Source organism: Pogona vitticeps, chromosome 6 (genome assembly GCF_051106095.1).
Source record: "Pogona vitticeps strain Pit_001003342236 chromosome 6, PviZW2.1, whole genome shotgun sequence".
Lineage (NCBI taxonomy): Eukaryota > Metazoa > Chordata > Lepidosauria > Squamata > Agamidae > Pogona > Pogona vitticeps.
This window is the reverse complement of record NC_135788.1, coordinates 47,541,597-47,562,470: the sequence shown is the minus strand read 5'-3', so window position 1 is coordinate 47,562,470 and position 20,874 is coordinate 47,541,597. Positions and strand designations below refer to the sequence as shown.

At 40.7% G+C, this 20,874-nt stretch overlaps 1 protein-coding gene across 3 annotated transcripts in view; it reads left to right on the top strand.

Moving 5' to 3' along the window:
- The window catches only part of TOPAZ1 (testis and ovary specific TOPAZ 1), a 97,031-nt gene that overhangs the window by 60,454 nt on the left and 15,703 nt on the right, over positions 1–20,874 (top strand). For 2 of the 3 annotated variants that reach the window (XM_073003455.2, XM_020799488.3), the window contains exons 13-16: positions 10,568–10,634; positions 11,596–11,770; positions 13,908–14,008; positions 19,454–19,619. In XM_073003455.2, coding sequence (XP_072859556.2) covers positions 10,568–10,634; positions 11,596–11,770; positions 13,908–14,008; positions 19,454–19,619 — 509 coding nt within the window. The remainder of the gene's footprint in view (positions 1–10,567; positions 10,635–11,595; positions 11,771–13,907; positions 14,009–19,453; positions 19,620–20,874) is intronic. The other variant, XR_013537276.1, reaches the window with a different exon arrangement.

The following is a 20,874-nucleotide window of genomic DNA, read 5'->3' as shown; positions in this document are numbered from 1 at the left end:
GAGGGAATCCTGAATTCTCCAGCATTTTATTAAAATGAATGAGCGAAGAAGAGCAGATACCAGGGGAAAGTAGGGATTTTTCCTCCATACCATCAAGCTGTGATCCCTCCTTACCTTTCCAAAGGTTGTCTTGGATCACAGCCAATAGGAGCACCATTTTTTTGGAGGGGGAAGAAATGCTAACAACATCCAGAGATTAAAAAACTGGTTTTAAAAATCTGTCCTTCATCCCCTCTCCTTCAATTGCTAAGAGTTACATGTCTGGAAACCAGAGCTCCATATTTTGAAGTCCCCTACCTAAAAAAAATCACTCTCTGGGCTGTCTACAGTCTGGTGCGCTAATCTAAAGACTATCTCAGCCAACCAGTTAATTTCAAATATGGGACTGAAATGCACTTGCTAGCCCCAGCTAGAGTAGACACACTGACTCTGTCGCTGAAGAGCAAACCAACACTTAAACTCCTTGATTCACTGGGCCTGCTGATGTTAGGACTAGGCGATGGATTTAAGCCATATTCTTTATAACCCCCTCCCTGTGTTTCTTTGTTCTCAAGCTTTTTCCCTTTGTTGTTGTTTAGTCATTAAGTCATGTCAGACTCTTCGTGACCCCATGGACCAGAGCACACCAGGCCCTCCTGTCTTTCACTGCCTCCCGGAGATGGGTCAAATTCATGTTGGTAGCTTGAATGACACTGTCCAACCATCTCATCCTCTGTTGTCCCCTTCTCCTCTTGTCTTGACTTTCCCAACATCAGGATTTTTTTTCCAGGGGGTCTTCACATGAAATGGCCAAAGTATTGGAGCCTCTGCTTCAGGAACTGTCCTTCCAGTGAGCACACAGGGTTGATTTCCTTCATAATTGATCGGTTTGATTTCCTTGTAGCCCAGGGGACTCTCAAGAGTCTCATCCAGCACCAGAATTCAATGGCGGTCAGTCTTCTTTATGGTCTAGCTCTCACTTCCATACATCACTACTGGGAAAACCATAGCTTTGATTATGCGGACCTTTGCCAGCAAGGTGATGCCTCTGCTTTTTAAGATGCTGTCTAGGTTTGTCATCGCTTTCCTCCCAAGAAGCAGGCGTCTTTTAATTTCGTGGCTGCTGTCACCATCTGCGGTGATCATGGAGCCCAAGAAAGTAAAATCTGTCACTGCCTCCATATCTTCCCCTTCTGTTTGCCAGGAGGTGATGGGACCAGTGGCCATGATCCTAGGTTTTTTTTTATGTTGAGCTTCAGACCATTTTTGTACTTTCTCACCCTCATTAAGAGGTTCTTTAATTCCTCACTTTCTGTCATCAGAGTGGTATAATCTACATATCTGAGGTTGTTGATATTTCTTTTGACAATCTTAATTCCGGTTTGGGATTCCTCCAATCCAGCCTGTTGCATGATGTATTCTGCATATAAATAAGCAGGGGGACAATATACAGCCTTGTCGTACTCCTTTCCCAATGTTGAACCAATCAGTTGTTCCAACATCCAGTTCTCACTGTTGCTTACTGTCCCACATACAGATTTCTCAGGAGATAGATAAGGTGGACAGGCTCTCCCATTTCTTTAAGGACTTGCCATCGTTTGCTGTGGTCCACACAGTCAAAGGCTTTTGCATAGTCAATGAAGCAGAAGTAGATGTTTTTCTGGAACTCTCTGGATTTCTCCATAATCCAGCGCATTTTAGCAATTCTCTAGTTCCTCTGTCCCTTCGAAATCCAGCTTGTACTTGTGGGATTTCTCGGTCCATATACTGCTGAAGCCTACGTTGTAGGATTTTGAGCATAACCTTCCTAGCGTGTGAAATAAGTGCAATTGTACGGTAGTTGGAGCATTCTTTGACACTGCCCTTCTTTGGGATTGGGATGTAGACTGATCTTTTCCAATCCTCTAGCCACTGCTGAGTTTTCCAAACTTGCTGGCATATTGAGTGTAGCACCATAACAACATCGTGTTTTAAGACTTTAAATAATTCAGCTGGTATGCCATCACTTCCACTGGCCTTGTTAGCAGTGCTTTCTAAGGCCCACTTAACTCTCCAGGATGTCTGGCTCAAGATCAGCAACCACACTATCTGGGTTGTCTGGGACATCCAGATCTTTTTGGTATAATTCCTCTGTATATTCTTGCCACCTCTTCTTGATGTCTTCTGCTCTGTTAGGTCCCTCCCATTTTTGTCCTTTATCATGTCCATCCTTGCACAAAATGTTCCTTAGTATCTCCAATTTTCTTGAACACATGTGTGGTTTTTCCCTTTCTTTTTGTCTGTTTCTTTGCCTCTATTCTATTCTTTTCCGCTATTTCTTTGCACTGTTCATTTAAGAAGGCCCTCTTGTCTCTCCTTGCTATTATTTGGAAGTCTGCATTCAATTTTCTGTAACTTTCCCAGTCTCCCTTGCATTTTGTTTCCCTTCTCTGCTATTTGTAAGGCCTTGTTGGACAGCCACTTGCTTTCTTGCATTTCCTTTTCTTTGGGATAGTTTTTGTTGCTGCCTCCCGTACAGTGTTAAGAGCCTTCGTCCATAGTTCTTCAGGCACTCTGTCCACCAAATCTAATTCCTTAAATCTGTCCTTCACCTCCACTGTGTATTCATAACCGATTTGGTTTAGATTCTACCAGATTATACCTGACTAGCCCAGTGGTTTTTCCTACTTTCTTCAGTTTAAGCTTGAGTTTTGCTAATGATCAGAGCCACAATGAGCGCCAGGTCTTGTTTTAATGACTCTATAGAGCTAATCCATCTTTGACTGAAGAGAATATAATCAATCTGATTTCGGTATTACCCATCTGGTGATGTCCATGTGTAGAGTCGTCTCTTATGTTGTTGGAAAAGAGTGTGATTACCCGCTTGTTCTCTTGACAAAACTCTATTAGCCTTTGGCCTACTTCATTTTGAACTCCAAGGCCAAACTGTTTCTTTTATCTCTTGACTCCCTACTTTAGCATTCCAATCCCCTATAATGAGAAGATATCTTTCTTTGGTGTCAGTTCTAGAAGGTGTTGTGAGTCTTCATAGAATTGGTTAATTTCGGCTTCTTCAGCATCGGTAGTTGGTGCATAAACTTGGATTACTGTGATGTTGAAAGGTCTGCCTTGGATTCGTATTGAAATCATTCTTCCATTTTTGAGATTGTATCCCAGTACAGCTTTTCCCACTCTTTTGTTGACTGTGAGAGCTATTCCACAGTAGTAGATATGATAATCATCTGAATTGAATTCGCCCATTCCCATCCATTTTAGTTCACTGATGCCCAGGATGTCAGTGTTTATTCTTGCCATCTCCTGTTTAACCACACCCAGCTTACAAAGGTTCATAGATCTAACATTCCCGGTTCCTTTGTAGTATTTCTTCTTTGTGGCCTCTGTGAATGCACACAAATAAGTCTTGTCTGCGCCTGCGCTGCCATGCTCGGAATACTCTAGAGCAGTGGTGTACAACCTTGGCCCTCCAGATGTTCTTTTTAAAAAACATTTATTATTTTTTATAACATACATACCTACAGAGACAAATACAAAAAAGAACAAAAAAGACAGAAATACCTACAAAACAATAACACAAAAAACTGACAGAATATATAAGATTAACAAAACCTCCAGATGTTCTTAGACTACAACTCCCAGAAGCCTTCACCACCACCTCTGCTGGCCAGGATTTCTGGGAGTTGAAGTCCGAGAACATCTGGATGGTCAAGGTTGGACACCACTGCTCTAGAGCTAAAAGTAACAATTTTATGGCATGATCCCCCATGAGGCACATGCTTCTCCCACTCAGCACCCCCGTCAGTTCCTTTTTAACGCTGTGCTGAAAGGTTCTCCAGAAAGATAGAGGGATCTGTAGGCCTCCAGCCATGGCTGCTCCCGATCAAATGACCCCTTCTCCTCACTCTAAGGAAGGGTCCGTCAAATCAAAGACATCTTCGAAGTCTAGATCGGCTTCAGTCCCTCAGACGAATCAAAGTTTGGAAACATCTATGAAAAGAAAGGAGAAGCTGATTGAAAAGAAATCCAAGAAAGTTAAATCAGCTCGTATTCACCCTCCTAGAGACAAACCCTCCGATCTTGGAGGAATCATCCAGAGGGACACTGGAGTCGAATTTTGTAGGGGATGAGGTGCATATTCCACCAGCACAGGCTCCGGTCCAGCCCAGTAGCCCTCCCCTCTCGACAGGCCACTTGAGGACTGAGCTTCTGTCCAGTCCAGCCATGGCGCATTCGAGCCCTATGTCAGGGCGGGTGAAAGCAAGCTGTCAGAGTCGAACACCCCTCTTCAATCTCCAAAAATAAGCGAAAGGAGAAAAGAAAACATACTTTGACGCCGACTGACATGCGTTAGCTAGGGCAGACCAGCATACCTCAACTTGGGCAGTACTTTACTTTTCCATTTTTCCCATACTTCCAACAGTTTGCTATTGAATTTTTTTCCCCTTCTCGATGCCAATTCATATGGAACAACATCTTCAAACCATACAACCATGTCTCAAACAACCGCCTCCATCTAAGAAACATTGCTCTCATAAATCAGTCCCTGCTTCGACATTGACAGTTCCAAGGAAGCACTCGACACCAGCTTCCCATGTCGAGCAACCTAAACGTGCTAAACACTCAGCTAAAGACAATGCAGCTCTTACCATTTCCACAATATACTTGGGACTGACGACTGATGCTCAACAAGCATCTAACATCTCTCATCTTCCTTCTCGCCATCAAGTGATGACACATGATACTCAGTCCTCATCTTCTCCATCCGAATCTGAACTCAACACCGATTCTGACTCCTCGGACAAATTTCCAGCCAATATTCCAACCCCTTTCCCTGATGCCACACACAACCACCCGTCCTCCCCTTCGGAAGATTTCTCTTCATATTCTAACCTTGTCTCTCGTATGGCTGCTGCATTAAAACTCCCAGTGGAAGAGCCTCCTTTACCTGAAACTAGCCTTATATTTGAGGACATCAATAGAGAGAAATCCCAACGTCTTAATCTTGCCTTTATTCCCTTCATGCTGAATCACATTAAGGATGCTTGTGACAAACCGCCTGCAAACTTACAGATTTCCAGATGTACAGAGAACATGTACCAAACGTATGGTCCCAATATGGAATTTCTAGCAAAACATCCTGTGCCTAACTCCATCATCGTTTAATCTAACGTATATAAATCTAGAGGCAAGTCCTCCATTTTCTCAACCAACAGGGAAGACAGAAAGCTAGACGTCATAGCACGCAGAAATTACTCGCTACAATTATTTCTCCAACTATCAGGTAGTGATGGGCCCCTACCGATGCCATTTGTGGACCAAGATTTTACCGATTTTGGAATCTGCTCCTGCGTCGATCAAGTCTGAGCTCATCAATGCTCATACAGAAGCAACATCTCTGGCAAAACAACAGAGAATCGCTGCCAGGCATGCAGTCAAGGCATTTTCAGAGACTTTGGCATCTTCCATCTCGATCCGCAGATATGCTTGGCTGAGATCTACGGGCTTGAACGACGATGCTAAGGCCAGAATTTAGGAACTTCCCTTTGAAAGTTCTGGTATTTTTCAACCAGAAGACTGATGAATCTCCATAAAATAAGAAAAACAGCAAAGTCATATGTAAACTTGCAGTCCTTTCGCCCCTACAAGCCTCATTACAAAAAACACCATACTGTCAGCAACCAGCTCAACAATACCAACACTACCAACCATACAGACAATATCGATCCCAAAAACCTGACAGATCCTTTTCGATCCCGACAACATCAGCATCGTCTTCTTGAAAGCATAGTCAACAGCACCAACGGCAGTCCTTCCATAAGCCACAGAAGAAAGGTAAGACCTATCAGCAGTACTAACACTGACATCCCATCTCCAATCAGTTTTTATTCCTCATTTCAAACAATGCCATGCGAGCAACAGAGATCACACTCGACACCTTAAGAAGTCTCGGGCTCAAGGTCAACCACTCCAAATCTCAGCTAGAACTGCTCCAAAGGATCACTTATATTGGAGCCCTCCTCGACTCCATACAAGCAAGAGCATTCATACCATCAGAAAGAATAAAGAAAATGAAAACAGCAATTTGACCATTCTGGCCTTGAGCTCTCATTTCAGCCCGCCATGTCCAACACCTTCTTGGGCTCATGGCATCCACAACGTCAGTAATTCAACAGACCAGACTCAAACTACAGTCCCTCCAATCGTGATACCTCTCGCTGTTTGACCCAACCAAGGATCATCAGTCTGTAAACCTTCAGGTGACACCAGAGTTAGCGGACCAACACACCTGATGGACATTCACGTTGAACTTTTGAGTGGGGCACCCATTCACAGCTCTCCAACCAACAGTGCATGTCACCACACATGCCAGCCTGTCAGGTTGGGGAGCAAACTGTTTGGATCATAGAATTCATGGTCTGTGGACAAAACAGGAAATGTCACTCCACATCAATCATCTGGAACTCATGGCTATCATCCGTGCCTTCCATGCATTCCTGTATCTTATAAAGAGACAAGTAGTATAGCTGGCAACAGACAATACGACTGTCCTGTACTATGTGAACAAGCAAGGAGGCACTCACTCTTGGTCCCTTTTATACTTAGCAGTCAACCTATGGGAATGGTGCTACAAATATCATATCTTTCCCATTGCGGTGCACATCTCTACAGAGGACAATTACATGGCCGACCATCTGAGTCACTTGACATGAGGACCCACAAATGGACCCTCAGCGACTCAACCTTCCTTCAGCTTTGTGGATACTGGGGCACTCCAGATGTTGATGTTTTTGCTTCGACATCGAACAGGAAATGCGAGATCTTTTGCTCTCGAGCTGGAGCAGACATCGACTCCATTGGGGATGCGTTCATGATGGACTGGTCAAAGAATCTACTATACCTATTTCCATCGATACTACTCATCCAACAGATGGTAATATGGCTCCGCCACTTCCAATCCAATGCAATCTTGATCGCTCCTTGGTGGCTGAGACAACACTGGTTCACTTACCTCCTGTTGATCTCAACAGACACATTCGGAGTTCCGCTGATTTCCGACCTCTTAACACTGAACAAAGGGATGGTCTACCACCCAGACCTGTCATCGCTGAGTTTGGCAGCCTGGAGAATACTCCTGCCTTGAAGCTCATCACCCATCAGCCAGATGACTCCTGCCTCGGCGAAGCTCTTCGCACCCCCTACTGTAAAAAAAATTCCTCAAGGAACTAAATAACATCCAAAAGATAGTTATAAAAACTAGGAATAAAAAAGCAATAATAGAATTACAGGCAAAGAGAAAGGAGTTGGAAGGAATTCATTTGGAAAAGGTACAAAGAAATTTAATATACTTAAAAAGAAAATATTTTGAGTTTAGTAATAAGAATTCTAAACTATTAGCTAATGCGTCTTTTGTAAAAAAAGAATAAAAGTAATATAGGTGTAATACAGGATATGAAGGGGGAAAGATGTAATAAAACAAAGGAGAAGCTTGAAGCTTTTCAAATGTTTTATAAAACTTTATATAGTAGTAAAAATCCTTCCACAACAAAAATTGAAGATTATATTAAAATAATTTTAATAAGAAAATTTCAGATGATGATAAAAATATGATGGAGCAGATGATTACGGATAAGGAAATAGAGGAAATTACAAATAATTTAAAGGTAGGAAAGACCCCTGGAACAGATGGATTAGGCCCAGAGTATTATAAAGTATTTAAAAGATCCTTATACCAAAATTAAAAGAATTATTTAATAAGATATTAAAGGGAGATGAAATCCCACTTTTATGGAGAGAATCACTTATAGTCTTAATATTGAAACCAGATAAAAATCCTGCAAATATGGATGCATATAGGCCAATATCATTGATAAATCAGGATGCTAAGATATTTACAGCAATAATGGCAAAAAGGTTGAATAGCTTTATGTGGAAATATATTGAAAAAGATCAAAATGGATTTATACTAGGTAGGCAAATGTCAGATTTAATGAGGAGGGTACTTAATATAATGAACCTAGCAAAAGAAAGTAACTCTAAGGTGGGAGTAATATCGTTAGATATGTTTAAAGCTTTTGATTCAGTGGAATGGGATGTGTTGAAGATATTAATTAAGTACTTAGGGTTTGGACCAAATTTCAATCAGATAATCCACCAACTTTATTCTCAGAATACAGCCAAGGTAATAGTTAATGATGGTATAACTGAAATAATACACCTAGGCCGGGGTACTAGACAAGGTTGCCCCTTATCTCCAGCATTATTTACAATGATAATCAAAATACTGGCACAGATAATTAGAGAAGGGTATTTAACGCCGGTCAAAATGAATATAATGGATAAAAGTGTGTCAATGTTATGTTGGAGTTATAAAAAAGAGAAGGGGACGTACTTACATATGTGGTGGTTATGTGAAAAAAGAAAGAATGGGAATTAATATTGAAAGAAATATCTGAAATAATTGGATTGAATATTCAAATGTCTCCGTTAATAGCCTTACTGAATCTGATTAAGGAAGATCATCTGGTTAAAGAAAATAAGGAGTTAATAGTAATGATGATTACGGCAGCAAGGATAATTATTGCAAGGAACTGGAGACATGAAAATCAAGTTAACTTGTAGGAATGGTACAGAGAATTATGGGATATCGCAATTAACGACAAACTGACATGTGGTATGAAAATAAGTAGCGGCCAAATGAAAAATAACGCTTTTAAGAAAATATGGAATGTATTTTTACAACATGTATTTCGGAGAGGGAGGGGGTATACGCCGAGAGAAGAAACAATAAAATTTTGGAGTGAAAATGGATGGAAAGAAGTGTAATGCTAGTCCTGAAGGTGATGGGTGCACAAGGGCAATTGTATGTTATTGTATTGTTTTGTTTTGTATTTTATATAGGTTTTTTTCTGTAGTAGTAGGTATTTTATAATAATTTTTTTTTAAAAAAAGAACTGAATAACATCTGTCCTCCACGTCAATGTATTGTCCCTCTATGGTCTTTACAGATAGTGTTAAATGTGCGAATGCATCCTCCATTCAAGCCCATGTCCTCCTCGAACCTCAAACTTCTTACTCTGATGGCATTCCTCATGGCAATTACATCTGCCAAGAGAACTAGTGAACTCGCAGCTCTACGATCTGATCCCCCCTTTACCCAGTTTCATCCCGATAAAGTGACTCTAACTTTGATGTTTCATTCCTGCCTAAGATTGTATCAGACTTTCATGTTAATCAACCTATCATTTTGCCATCATTCTTCAAATCGCCATCATCACCTCTAGAGCACATGCTCCATACAATTGATGGAAGACGTGCATTTTATTTGGACATGACCAAGAACTTTAGAAAGACTAATAGGCTCTTTGCGTGTTTTCATGGTCCTCACAAAGGAGGTCCAGCTTCTTCAAAATCTGTCGCCAAGTGGATAGTTCAGACCATTTATCTGGCTTGCCAACTGTCAGGAAAATCACCACCTGTACAGCTGAAAGCTCACTCCACTCGAGCGCTGTCCACCTTCATTGCTTTTCAATGTGGAACAGAGATTCCTGACATCAGCCGTGCTGCAACATGGTCCACCCCATCAACCTTTGTGAAGCACTACCGGCTGGACGTGGGAGCATGCAACAATGCTGGTTTTGGCAGAGCTGTTTTGGCATCTTTCCTACCATGACGTCCCACCTGCCGGTAAGTGAAGCTTGCTAGTCACCCATTTGTGTGCATTCACAGAGGCCACGAAGAAGAAAAAGAGGTTACTTACCTTTAACCATAGTTCTTTGAGTGGTCCTCTGTGAATTCACACTACCCACCCATCCTCCCCTCTGTCCTCACGGATATTTTAACTATCTGACAGCTCTTCTGCCTGGTGGACAGCGTTTAGGAATTGAGGGGAGTGCTGAGTGGTAGGAGCATGTGCCTCATGGGGGATCATGCCATAAAGTTATTACTTTTAGCTCTAGAATATTCCGAGAACATCAGTGCAGGTGCAGACAAGACCCATTTGTGTGAATTCACAGAGGACCACTCAAAGATCTATGGTTACAGGCAAGTAACCTCTTTTTTTCTTTGCAGTATCGGACTTTCCTTTCACTTCCAGGCGTGCCCACAGCTGAGCATCCTTTTGGCTTTGGCCAAGATAGTGATCCATGAAAGGTTTTTTCCCTGAATCTGAAGTAACAAAACACATGTTGCTTAAAGGACAAATTTGAGGAAACCGTAGCTAGTGCATCAAGGATGCTACAAATAACACAGGTGAAATTGTATACTGAAGAGCGTATTTTGTGGAGCTCTAATTAGGAGGATACCCAGTTTAGTATAGTGAATAGAGTGATGGACTCAGGAGATTTAGGTTTGAATCTCTGCTTGGCCATGGAAACCCACTTGGGATGGACCAGGTAAAGCCACTCTTTTAAAATCTCACTCACTTTGTAAGCCCTATTAGTGTCACTGTAAGTAAGCTCTAACTTGACAGCACATAACACGTTATTAGAAGTATAAATAGCTGATGATTTAGAGCTTGATTTGTTGGGTTTTATGTTGAAACATAAGGCTAAGCTTTCTCAAAACAGGTAACTATATAAAATTTGTTTCTAAGATTCCAGGGAACGTATTTGCACAAGGCCAGTCTTTGTGACTTTACTTCCGCAGTAGCAGAATTTCAGGTACAGTACATACATTTGGTTTAAACACAGGTGTGGAAGATGGTAGTTAATGCCATGATAATAGTCAAATTGTAAGAAACTATGATCTGTTGAAATCTAGAGATTTGGGTGACAGGTGCTAAATGATTAAATTATGTATGATCCCTTGTTTGGTATTAACTTAGAAAAATCTAGAGGGAAATAATTATTTCCTTTGTACAAAGAAGTCATGTGAAAGTATTAAATGTGAAAACTAAATTTCAAGACCTGAAAGTTGGTAACATGGCTCCTGTGTATCCTTCCCCTAGTTGACCTTTATTTATTAATTCTACAGAATATTTGCTAGTATTCATAGGTAAGAGACAAAAGAGCCTGTTTTTATATGTGGGATTGGAGTTGGTGTCACTATATGAAAAGTCAACATGGTGTTTGAAGCCGTCAATTTCCAGTTTTACTGTTGATATGAATACCTTTAAATTCATTACCCTCTTAGTTACATCTAGCAGTGCAGCTTCATTGGACATCTCTTATTATTATCTTGCATAAACTCAAATGTATAGTGTCCTGTTTTGTCAATCATGGATGCCTTCTTTGCCTTGGTAATTGACATATCATCTTGTAAATGCAAAACAAGGCAAGGAAATTGAGACTACTTTATGCTCTGAGCATTTTGAAAATTATGCTGCATTTTACAGCAATAACTCTGAATAACATTTGGTCAAAATTCTTAATTTGTTCAAAATTTGAAATATATTCACTACCAAGCAATTTTTTTAGCTTTTTGTGTAACAACAATTTTGGACTCTTGGGTTATGTATTGTGAAAGGTCTTATCCTAGTTATGTAGTTGTCAAGTAAATCCTGATCTGTAGAATTCAGCTGTGCTAAAAGAAAAATTAACTACTGACTAACTGTATTATTTCTTTTGGAGCCATTATAGATTATGAATAATTCTGTTTACATTTTTGTCACTTTTCAAACAGCATTGTAAAGAAAAAGGTGACTGGGCTAGATTGGGAACTTTGTACGTTAATTTGAGGAGAGGGTGCGAAAATTTTGATGATCTTGAAAAGTACTCGTTGTGTATTGCTGACATCCTAACAAGTTTTGTCAAAGAGGAGAGGCCAGCCATTCCTTTTTGTGAATTTGCAGCTGCAGGTAAAGTTGCTCTAGCACTATGGGGCAGTGTAGTAGTAGTAGTAGTGGTGGTGGTGGTGGTGGTAGTATATTGCTAACCTGTTTCCCCAAAAATAAGACGGGGTCTTATATTAATTTTTGCTCCAAAAACACATTAGGGCTGATTTTCAGGGGATGTTTTATTTTTTCATGCACAACAATCTACATTCATTCAAATACTTATTTTGGTTGCTGCACAATGGTGGAGGGTGGGGTTTCACTTAACTGGGGCTTATTTTTGGGTAAGGCTTATATTACGAGCATCCTGAAAAATCACATTAGGGCTTATTTTCAGGTTAGGTCTTATTTTAGGGGAAACAGGGTATTAATTATTTTAACAAGTCTTCTCTAATGAAATTCGGGTATAGTGTCACATTAAATTCCACTTTCAAATTTTACTCTGGACTCCCCAGAACGAACATGTAGTGGGTAATGGCGAAGTTTCCCAACTAAAGTCCTCAGTTCTAGAATGTTCCCAATGATTCTCTGCATTGTTACAGAAGCACCACTTTGTAAGTTCGCAGGTGAACCTTGAAGAACCAGTTATTACACACAGTCTGTTTTTCTTCTATAAAGTAGTAGGATCTCCACTGATAGTATCTGTGTTTTTCCTATTAGGCTTATCTTTCTTAACATAGTACATTTTTCCTGTATCTTTCTACTACTTTTAGTCTATGCTAAAAAGTGACCTATTTTTAATACTGCATTGTTCTCAGAGTATTTATTCTATGCCATTTCCCATTTAAGTTCATGACAATGGGGAGAGCTTCCCTAAACTTTCATTTAACACAAAGAAGAAAAAGCACTGCAGGGAAGCTCAGGCAAAGAAGTAGATTTCTTAATGAATTTGTTAATGATTTCTTAAAGAGAAGTGACTTTCACAAACAAAAGAAAAATGGATTTTAAAAGAGATGCTTGGATACAAATCCTGGTTAACTCCATGCTTCATTGGCACCAAGCAGTACGAAGTGATATGGAGAGGGGGACAAATGCTCCATCTACAAGAGCTCAATGATTCAATAATCTTTCATTGCCTCTTCTGAGTGCATTGGCATGTGAAGAATTTAACTGTTAAAAAACAGCAGAACAGGCAAGTAAGGTTCAGAGAAGTACGTACAAGCCAGGAGGAAAAGATAAAGGAGAGCCTAGGGGAAAGTCCTCTAGTTCAAGTCCTCCAAGGCATCCTCTTCATGTCCTCCACCTGCCTGCCTTCTTCTCTTACTTGTTCTGTAGTGTAGGAAGGAACCAGCTTATTAATCTGTTTCTGATTCTCTAGTAGAGTTTTAACCGAATCATTAAGTCACATATTTATAGGCCACAACTAGTTGGCAAAAGACCAGCAGCGCACCATCCAAATTTTCAACACTGCAAAACATTGTTTACACGCTTTGCTACCACCTTTTCCTCTCAGTCCTGGAGAAACAGCCATAAACATAGGCAGATTCTCTCTGTCCCAGCAGAACAAATTACTTGTTTGTTCAATGCAGTCTCAAGTATTGGCTCCACACAGCCCCAACCTTGGTCGAAACAAATGATTTAAATTAATTGGTGGCATATTTGGGATGTCTTAACTTTAAATACACATTCCTTCCTGCTGCCTCTGGCCAGAATATTTATCTAAGTGCAGCATATTTGCCTTCATGATGTTGAATTCTTACAGTCTTACTTAGTGGAAGATACATTTGCTGACAGTTTGAAAGTTGCCTTCAGTGCAATATATTAATTAGAATTCAGCTATATACTGAAGGCATCTGAAGTCTATCAGCATAAATTTCAGCAGCAATTTGACACTAGTTAAGAAGTTGGAGGTTATATTTCCTGTCATACAACAAAACAGATGTCTCTTGTGTGACAGGAAATGCAGTGTTTAACTTCATAACTAGTGGCAATTTATTGTTGAGATTTATGTTGATTTATGTTGGTAGGTAAAAGTAAGAAGACTGGTCATGTAGATACTTTAAATATTATGTATTTTTAAAATTCTGTGTCAGCTTTCTCCTTGTAGGGAGAAGTTTAATGGGGTACAACTACTTTCAAATATGTTGTGTTATATGAACACTTCGCTCTATTTACACAGTTCTAAAAATCTAGAGTAACAATTGCTACTTCTCTTTTCTAGTTAATGCTGATGCATATCACAATGAAGCTGACAGAACATTATTGGGAAGGATTGGGATCAGTGTTATGTTTTCATATTACAGAAAGCAGCAATGGCTAAAGGTATTTTATTAAGTTGTATAAGATTTTTAACTGAAATAACTTGGAAAAAAGTAGACTTGCCAGCCTAAATGCTCTTACCTAGCTAGGCTGGTGTATCACAAATTGTGTAACTTTTGGAAGGAAAATGCCCCAAGTTAAGAAATCACCATAAACATTTGTTATTTTTGCTTAATTCAGGCTGTTAGGAAGGGGACATGGTATGTTGAAGTCTTCTGATACCACTATTGTACATTTTGAAAGTAGCAACATGATGAGTAGAATAAGATGTTACAACCTGGTATATGTGAATACGGATGAAATTGGTTATATTAAAACTCCTCCAGTTCTTGAGATACTCTATTGTGGCTTTGCCGACTCTAAACCTCTAAAGCAAATTTGAAAGTTGGACAAGTTTGGCAGTTGCGCACATTGATTGACCATTCAAAATTTAGAAAGAAATAATAGAATTCAAACTGCAGTTGAATTCTATTATTCTTCTTCGTGGCCCCTGTGAATACACACAATTGGGTTGTTCTGTGCCTGCGCAGGACCTCTCGGATGTTTCTAGAGCTTAAAGACATGTGATTAGTAGGACGTTCCCCCGTGGAGCACATGCTCCACCTGCCAGAAGTCCCCACAGTTCCTTTTTGCCTTGTGGACCTGTTTCGCAACACTAGAACTATTGTTCAATTGTACTCGTGAGATCATTCCTTTTATCTTTTTTCCTTAATGAGCTCTTTTATTGGACATTTTCCGTTAGTATTTTTACTTCCTTTTTTGATTATCTAAATCGTCTTTTTGCTCCTTTTCCCACAATTTCTCTCTCCATGACCCCCCACTGCCTCTCCTTTCCCCCTTTCCCTACCTTTTATGGCCCCTCCAGGGCCTTTCAACTGGTGCGTGCTCTATCCAAATAAAATCCCACTCACAGACTGTCACGATCATTTCCTCTTCTGCCTTGGAGAGCAGCATCAGACCAAACGCCTGTCCTGAGAGTAAGAAATTCACAAAGCCCACACTTAAATTGCGGCTGCAAAGACTCCGTTCTTACCTCTGGGAGAAATCTCTTAATCCCACTCACATGTATCCGGTGATGTCCCTGTGTCCAGAGCGCCGTGAGGCTTCTCAATTGGCATCAAGCCTGACAACCCCTCCACTCCGACAGAAGGATTAAACTAAGTCGGCTCCAGAATCAACCTCAACGTCGAGGGCTACAACCCGACCAGATGATTCCTCTAAGAAAGACAAACCTAAATCTAAGAAGTCTACAAAATCAGCTCAGATAGACCAACCCCAGTCAGTACTTTCATCGCCAATTCTGGAGGAGTCATCTAGAGATGCCTCAGGTTCAATCTCGGATAGAGATGGCCCAACTTTGACACTGGCCCAGGCTACAGCCTCTCACCGAGTACTGGCCTATCTCTGATTGATGTTCATTCCAGCCTGACCTTGGCCCATTCAAGCACTAGATCATTGGTTTTTAACCTTGGGTTATTCAGGTCTTTTTGGACTGCAACTCCCAGAAGCCTTCACCACCAGCTGTGCTGGCTGGGGTTTCTGAGAGTTGCAGTTCAAAAACACCTAAGTAACCCAAGGTTAAGAACCACTGCACTAGATCACCAGGGCGGGCAGTACCTATTCAAGTTTCTGGCTTGGAGTCGTCTCATTGTTCTTCCCGAAAACACAGGGAAAAGAGACAGCACCTCTCCTCTTTTCATCATGACCCCCCTCACAGGGAGTTTTATTATTATCCTGAACTATCTCGATATTCTTCTAGAGACTAATATGGTGATCAGTACCATCAATACGACCCCTATTATCCTGATGATCTGACAGAACAGCTGTACTATGTTGAACCTAAGAGAGTGAGATAACACCTATCCACCTCAGTATTCACCTTCTGTGTTGCCTTCACCACCTCGACATTGATACCGGTCTCCTTCTACTATGTATCGGGCATCGGCTCACCAAATGTTGATCCCTACCAAATCAGCTCTTAAGCACACTGTGCCTCTAATGCCTTCTCAGCCTCAATCTAAACGGGCCAAATAGCCCTCCAAACAATCTCGACACCATACGTCTATTCAAGTTACTGCCACCTACAAAGGACCTCCTCCTCCTGACATCAAACAGCGCCCGATACCACACATATCTCCAACTCTACAGCTGCCACTACCATCTCAGTCATCGGCATCAACCACAAAACCACCATGCCGATCAACATCTTCTGACACCTCTCCGCCCAAGACTCCACATCTGGCATTTCTCAAGAATCACCATCTAATTTGCCCACCCCTTCTTCTGATATTGCCAAAAATCATCCCCATCAAAGGACTTCATATCTTACTCCCAGCTCCTCACCCAAATGGCAAAATGTTCAGAACTAGATGTCGAAGAGCCACCACATCAGAAAAAAGATTTGGTCTTCGACGATCTCAATCAAGATAAGACACCCCCTCTCAGCCTATCTTTCATTCTTGCAATGTTAGAGTTGGACAAACAATCATGGGATAAGCCTCCTTCATCGCTACAAATTTCCAGATGCATAGAGAATCATTATAAATCACATGGTCCGGATACAGCCTTTCTTTCTAAGCACTCCACACCGAATTCAATCGAGTGTGGAATAAATCATCTGTAGCCCCTACCAACCAGGAAGGATGGAAATTTGACATCCTAGGCAGACGCCTTTACTCTCTTACATCCTTTCTGATGAGAGTCGTAAACTACCAAGCAGCAATGGGTGCATACTATAGGCAACTATGGAACAAAATCCTACCAATTCTTAAAGCCGCCCCTGATGCCTCCAAATCTGAAGCTCTCAATGTTTATGCTGACATCACGACCTTAGCTAAACAACAAATAATTTCTTCCCATCATACTGCAGACGCTGTGTCTAAGGCTATGGCCACTTCTATCGCTTTGAGGCATCGTGCCTGGCTCAGATTCGCCAACATCTCAGATGATACTAGGTCAAGAATTGAAGCTCTTCCATTTGACAGCACTGGCCTCTTCAATGCCAAAACTTCATAAAATCTAGAAGACAGCACACTCATATTCTATTCAACAACTGTACCACTACCAGCACCCCCAGTTTCGCAAACAGCCTTTTTTCCAACAGCCTTTTCAGTCTTACCAACAACCATATGGAACATACAAACCGCAAGTCTCTGACTAGCCTTACCCCAGTCCATCATCATCCACACAGCACCTGCCTTTCATCCCCAACAGCAACAGACACATTGACAACCCTTTCAACACCCACAAAAAAAGGGTAAGCAATATCAATAGACCCTTGTCTTTGTCATTTCAAACTATATTACATCCTTTCCTCAGCTTCTGGCGCTGAATTACTAATGACCATTGGGTTCTTTCCATTATACAAAACAGTTATTTCATTGAATGTAAACATACATACATACATACATACATACATACATACATACATACATACATACATACATACATACATACATACATACATACATACATACATACATACATACATACATACCCCAGTGGTCACTACAAATTGTCCTTAATGCTCTTGTGCTCCCACAATTCGAAACAATGGCCTCTTCAAATCTTAAATTACTTTCTCTAAAGACATCTTTCTTAGTAGCTATAACTTCTGCTAAAAAAGCCAGTGAACTTGCCTCTCTTCATTCTGATCCACCTTTTATCCAGTTTCAACCAGACAAGGTGACTTTGTATTTTGATGTCTCTTTTCTGCCCAAGATTGTATCAGAATTTCATCTAAATCAACCAATTATATATTGCCATCTTTCTTTCCATCACCCCTAGAGCACATGCTCCACGACGCTCTCTTGCATTTTATATTGACAGAACTAAGGCTTTCAGGAAAACTAACAGACTTTTCCTGTGTTTCCACGGACCTCACAAGGGAGGACCAGCCTCATCACAATCCATTTCCAGATGGATACTCCAAACCATTTCTCTGGCATATGAACTATCAGGCAAACCACCTCCTGATTTGAATGCACATTCCACTAGAGCAGTGGTTCTTAACGTGGGCGATAATGCCCCCCAGGGTGCGATTTCATTTTTCAGGGGGGCGATAGAACGAAAAGGGGCGGTGTGGGGGCGCTGGAGCAGAAGGGGACGGTAGGGGGGCGCTGGAGCAAGCCAAACCTGCTAAGATGGCTGCAGCCTTTTTACAGTGTGCATGAATATATATTTGCCTCCAATCTTAATTTAGTTTCAGAGTTTTTGTCTTGAAATTTTTAGTTCCTGTATTGTGGTTTGTTTTTATGCCCTTTTTATATTTCTTTTTGCGTCTTAAAATTCGCTTGCAACTAAATCATTAAATGTTACTTTTTGGGGGCATTTCATTTTCTTGGAATTCAATTTTGTTTTCAGGGGTCATTGGATTTAAGTGTAATAAATAAATAAATAAATAAATAAATAAATAAATAAATAAATAAATAAATAAATAAAATATCATCACCGCGGGGAGGGGGGCGATGATAACTTCCTCAATGGCTCAAGGGGGCGTTTCTTTCAAAAAGGTTAAGAACCACTGCACTAGAGCACTGTCAACATCTACTGCCTTCCAGCATGGATTTGAGAATACCTAACATCTGTCGTGCTGCAACATGTTGCTGGATTTGGCAGAGCTGTTTTGGCATCCTTCCTACCGTGACGTCCATCCACCATCCAGTAAGTGAAGCTTGCTAGTCACCCATTTGTGTGCATTCACAGAGGCCACGGAGAAGAAAAGGAGGTTACCTACTTGCAACCATAGTTCTTCTAGTGGTCCTCTATGAATTCACCCATCCCACCCATCCTCCCCTCTGTCCATCATGGGTTATATTAAATTATTCTTCTGCCCGGCGGACAAATTCTAGAAACTATGGGGAATCTTGGGTGGGTGGAGCATGTACTCCACTAGGGGACTCCCACTATCTTTATACTTTTAAGCTCTAGAATCTTCCAAGACGTTCAGCGCAGTCGCAGAACAACCCATTTGTGTGAATTCACAGAGGACCACTAGAAGAACTATGGGTACAAGTGGGTAACCTCCTTATTTCATTTTTTCTAACTTAGATATTCACTACCAATTAAGTTAAAATTCAGGAGACAGATTGCTATTGGGTAAATTACATATCCATTTGTAGAATATCCAGTTAATTCTCACAGTTCTTGAACATATGCACTATTATAACAGTCACCTTCTGGATTCATAGTGTAAAAATGCAGATTGTGTGAATGATGTGTGGTTGTTTCATTATGGGTTCAGTTATAATCAGAAGAGCATTCCTATTGGAAGTATTAAGGAGCTGTAAACTGGTACTGTATTTCAGAACCATCATGTTCAGACTTGGGCAGCATTACTAGTTCTGGAGCTAAACAGTTGTTAAGAAGAAACAATTAGGAATGTAGAGCACTATACTTCAACAAGTGATCTGTGGCAAACAATCCTATATTCCCACTTTTGTCTCATAGGCCAGGAAGGTTCTGGATGTCCTTCATACTTTAAAGATACCTTTCACATTTTTGAAAGGACTTCTTGGTCCGGAGAGACTGGTATCAAGATGTTGCATTGTAAATGTTGCTGTGGAAATATTTCTCAAATGTGGGAGCCTAGATGGAGCAATATGGGTATTGAGAGGTAACTTTTTTTTATTAACAGAAATAACCATGGCAGGAAATAACACGTTTTTAGATTCGGTTGTTAAGAGTTTAATTCTACAGCAAGAACATATGCTAAGAGAATAAATATGTATGTATTTTAAAGCATTTCTACCCACTTTTATCCCAAAAGGCACCCAGAATGGTGCATATGTAGGCAATAAAAATGATAGTCATTGTCCACACATTTATAATCTAAAAATATGACACAAAAAGATTGGGAGCAAAGAAGGACAAAAGGTTCACATCTTCTAATTTTTAATAATTTGCTAGTACACTTTTGAAAAATAATTAAAATGCACTTAAGGTAATCCAGTATAAAAGAAAGAGAAGACTAGCCAGTTATCCAAAATGTGATATTTTAAAAGATGCATGTTCTGTTACATTATTCTTCATGGACCTGATGCTTTCCAGATCACAAAAACAAAAGCACTATTGCACCTTTAAAACTAAAACTTCTTTCAGGGTGAGCCCTCATAGATAAAATCAGTTTCATCAGACACAAGTCAATAGTAATCCATGAAAGCTCACACACAAATACAGTAAATCTGTTAGCCTTAAAGGTACTACCATGCTGTTGTTCTTGTTTTGTGATAACTCACTGAAGCAGATTAAGACAGCTATCTCTTTGAAAACTGTATTTGATGAAGAAATACTAATCCATGGCTCACCTCTTTATATCACAACAGTTCTATCTAATCATTATGCCACATTCTGTAAAAAGGTAAAGGTTCCCCTTGACATTTTTAGTCCAGTCACGTCCGACTCTAGGGGGCGGTGCTCATCCCGTTTTCAAACCGTAGAGCCAGTGCTTGTCCGAAGACAGTTTCCATTGTCACGTGGCCAGCCGTTTTACCTTCCCACCGAGATGGTACCTCTTTATCTACTTGCATTTACATACTTTCGAACTGCTAGGTTGGCGAGGAGCTGGGACAAAGCGACGGGAGCTCAGTCCATCATGTGGATTCGATCTTACGACTGCTGGTCTTCTGACCCTGCAGCACAGGCTTCTGTGGTTTAGCCTGCAATGCCACCACGTCCCTGCCATTCTGTAGGATGAAATAAATGCCTTCTCCACAGCATAAGCAAGCTGCTCTGGAAATGCTGCCTTGGTGTGCTTGGTTCTTAGATTTCTTTTCTCCAGTTAAGGAAGAGACATCCCAGGTGCTCTGCTCGTTGAAGAGCCACTTCCAGTGGCATGTTTTCAGCAGTAGTTCTCCTTCGTGGCCTCTGTG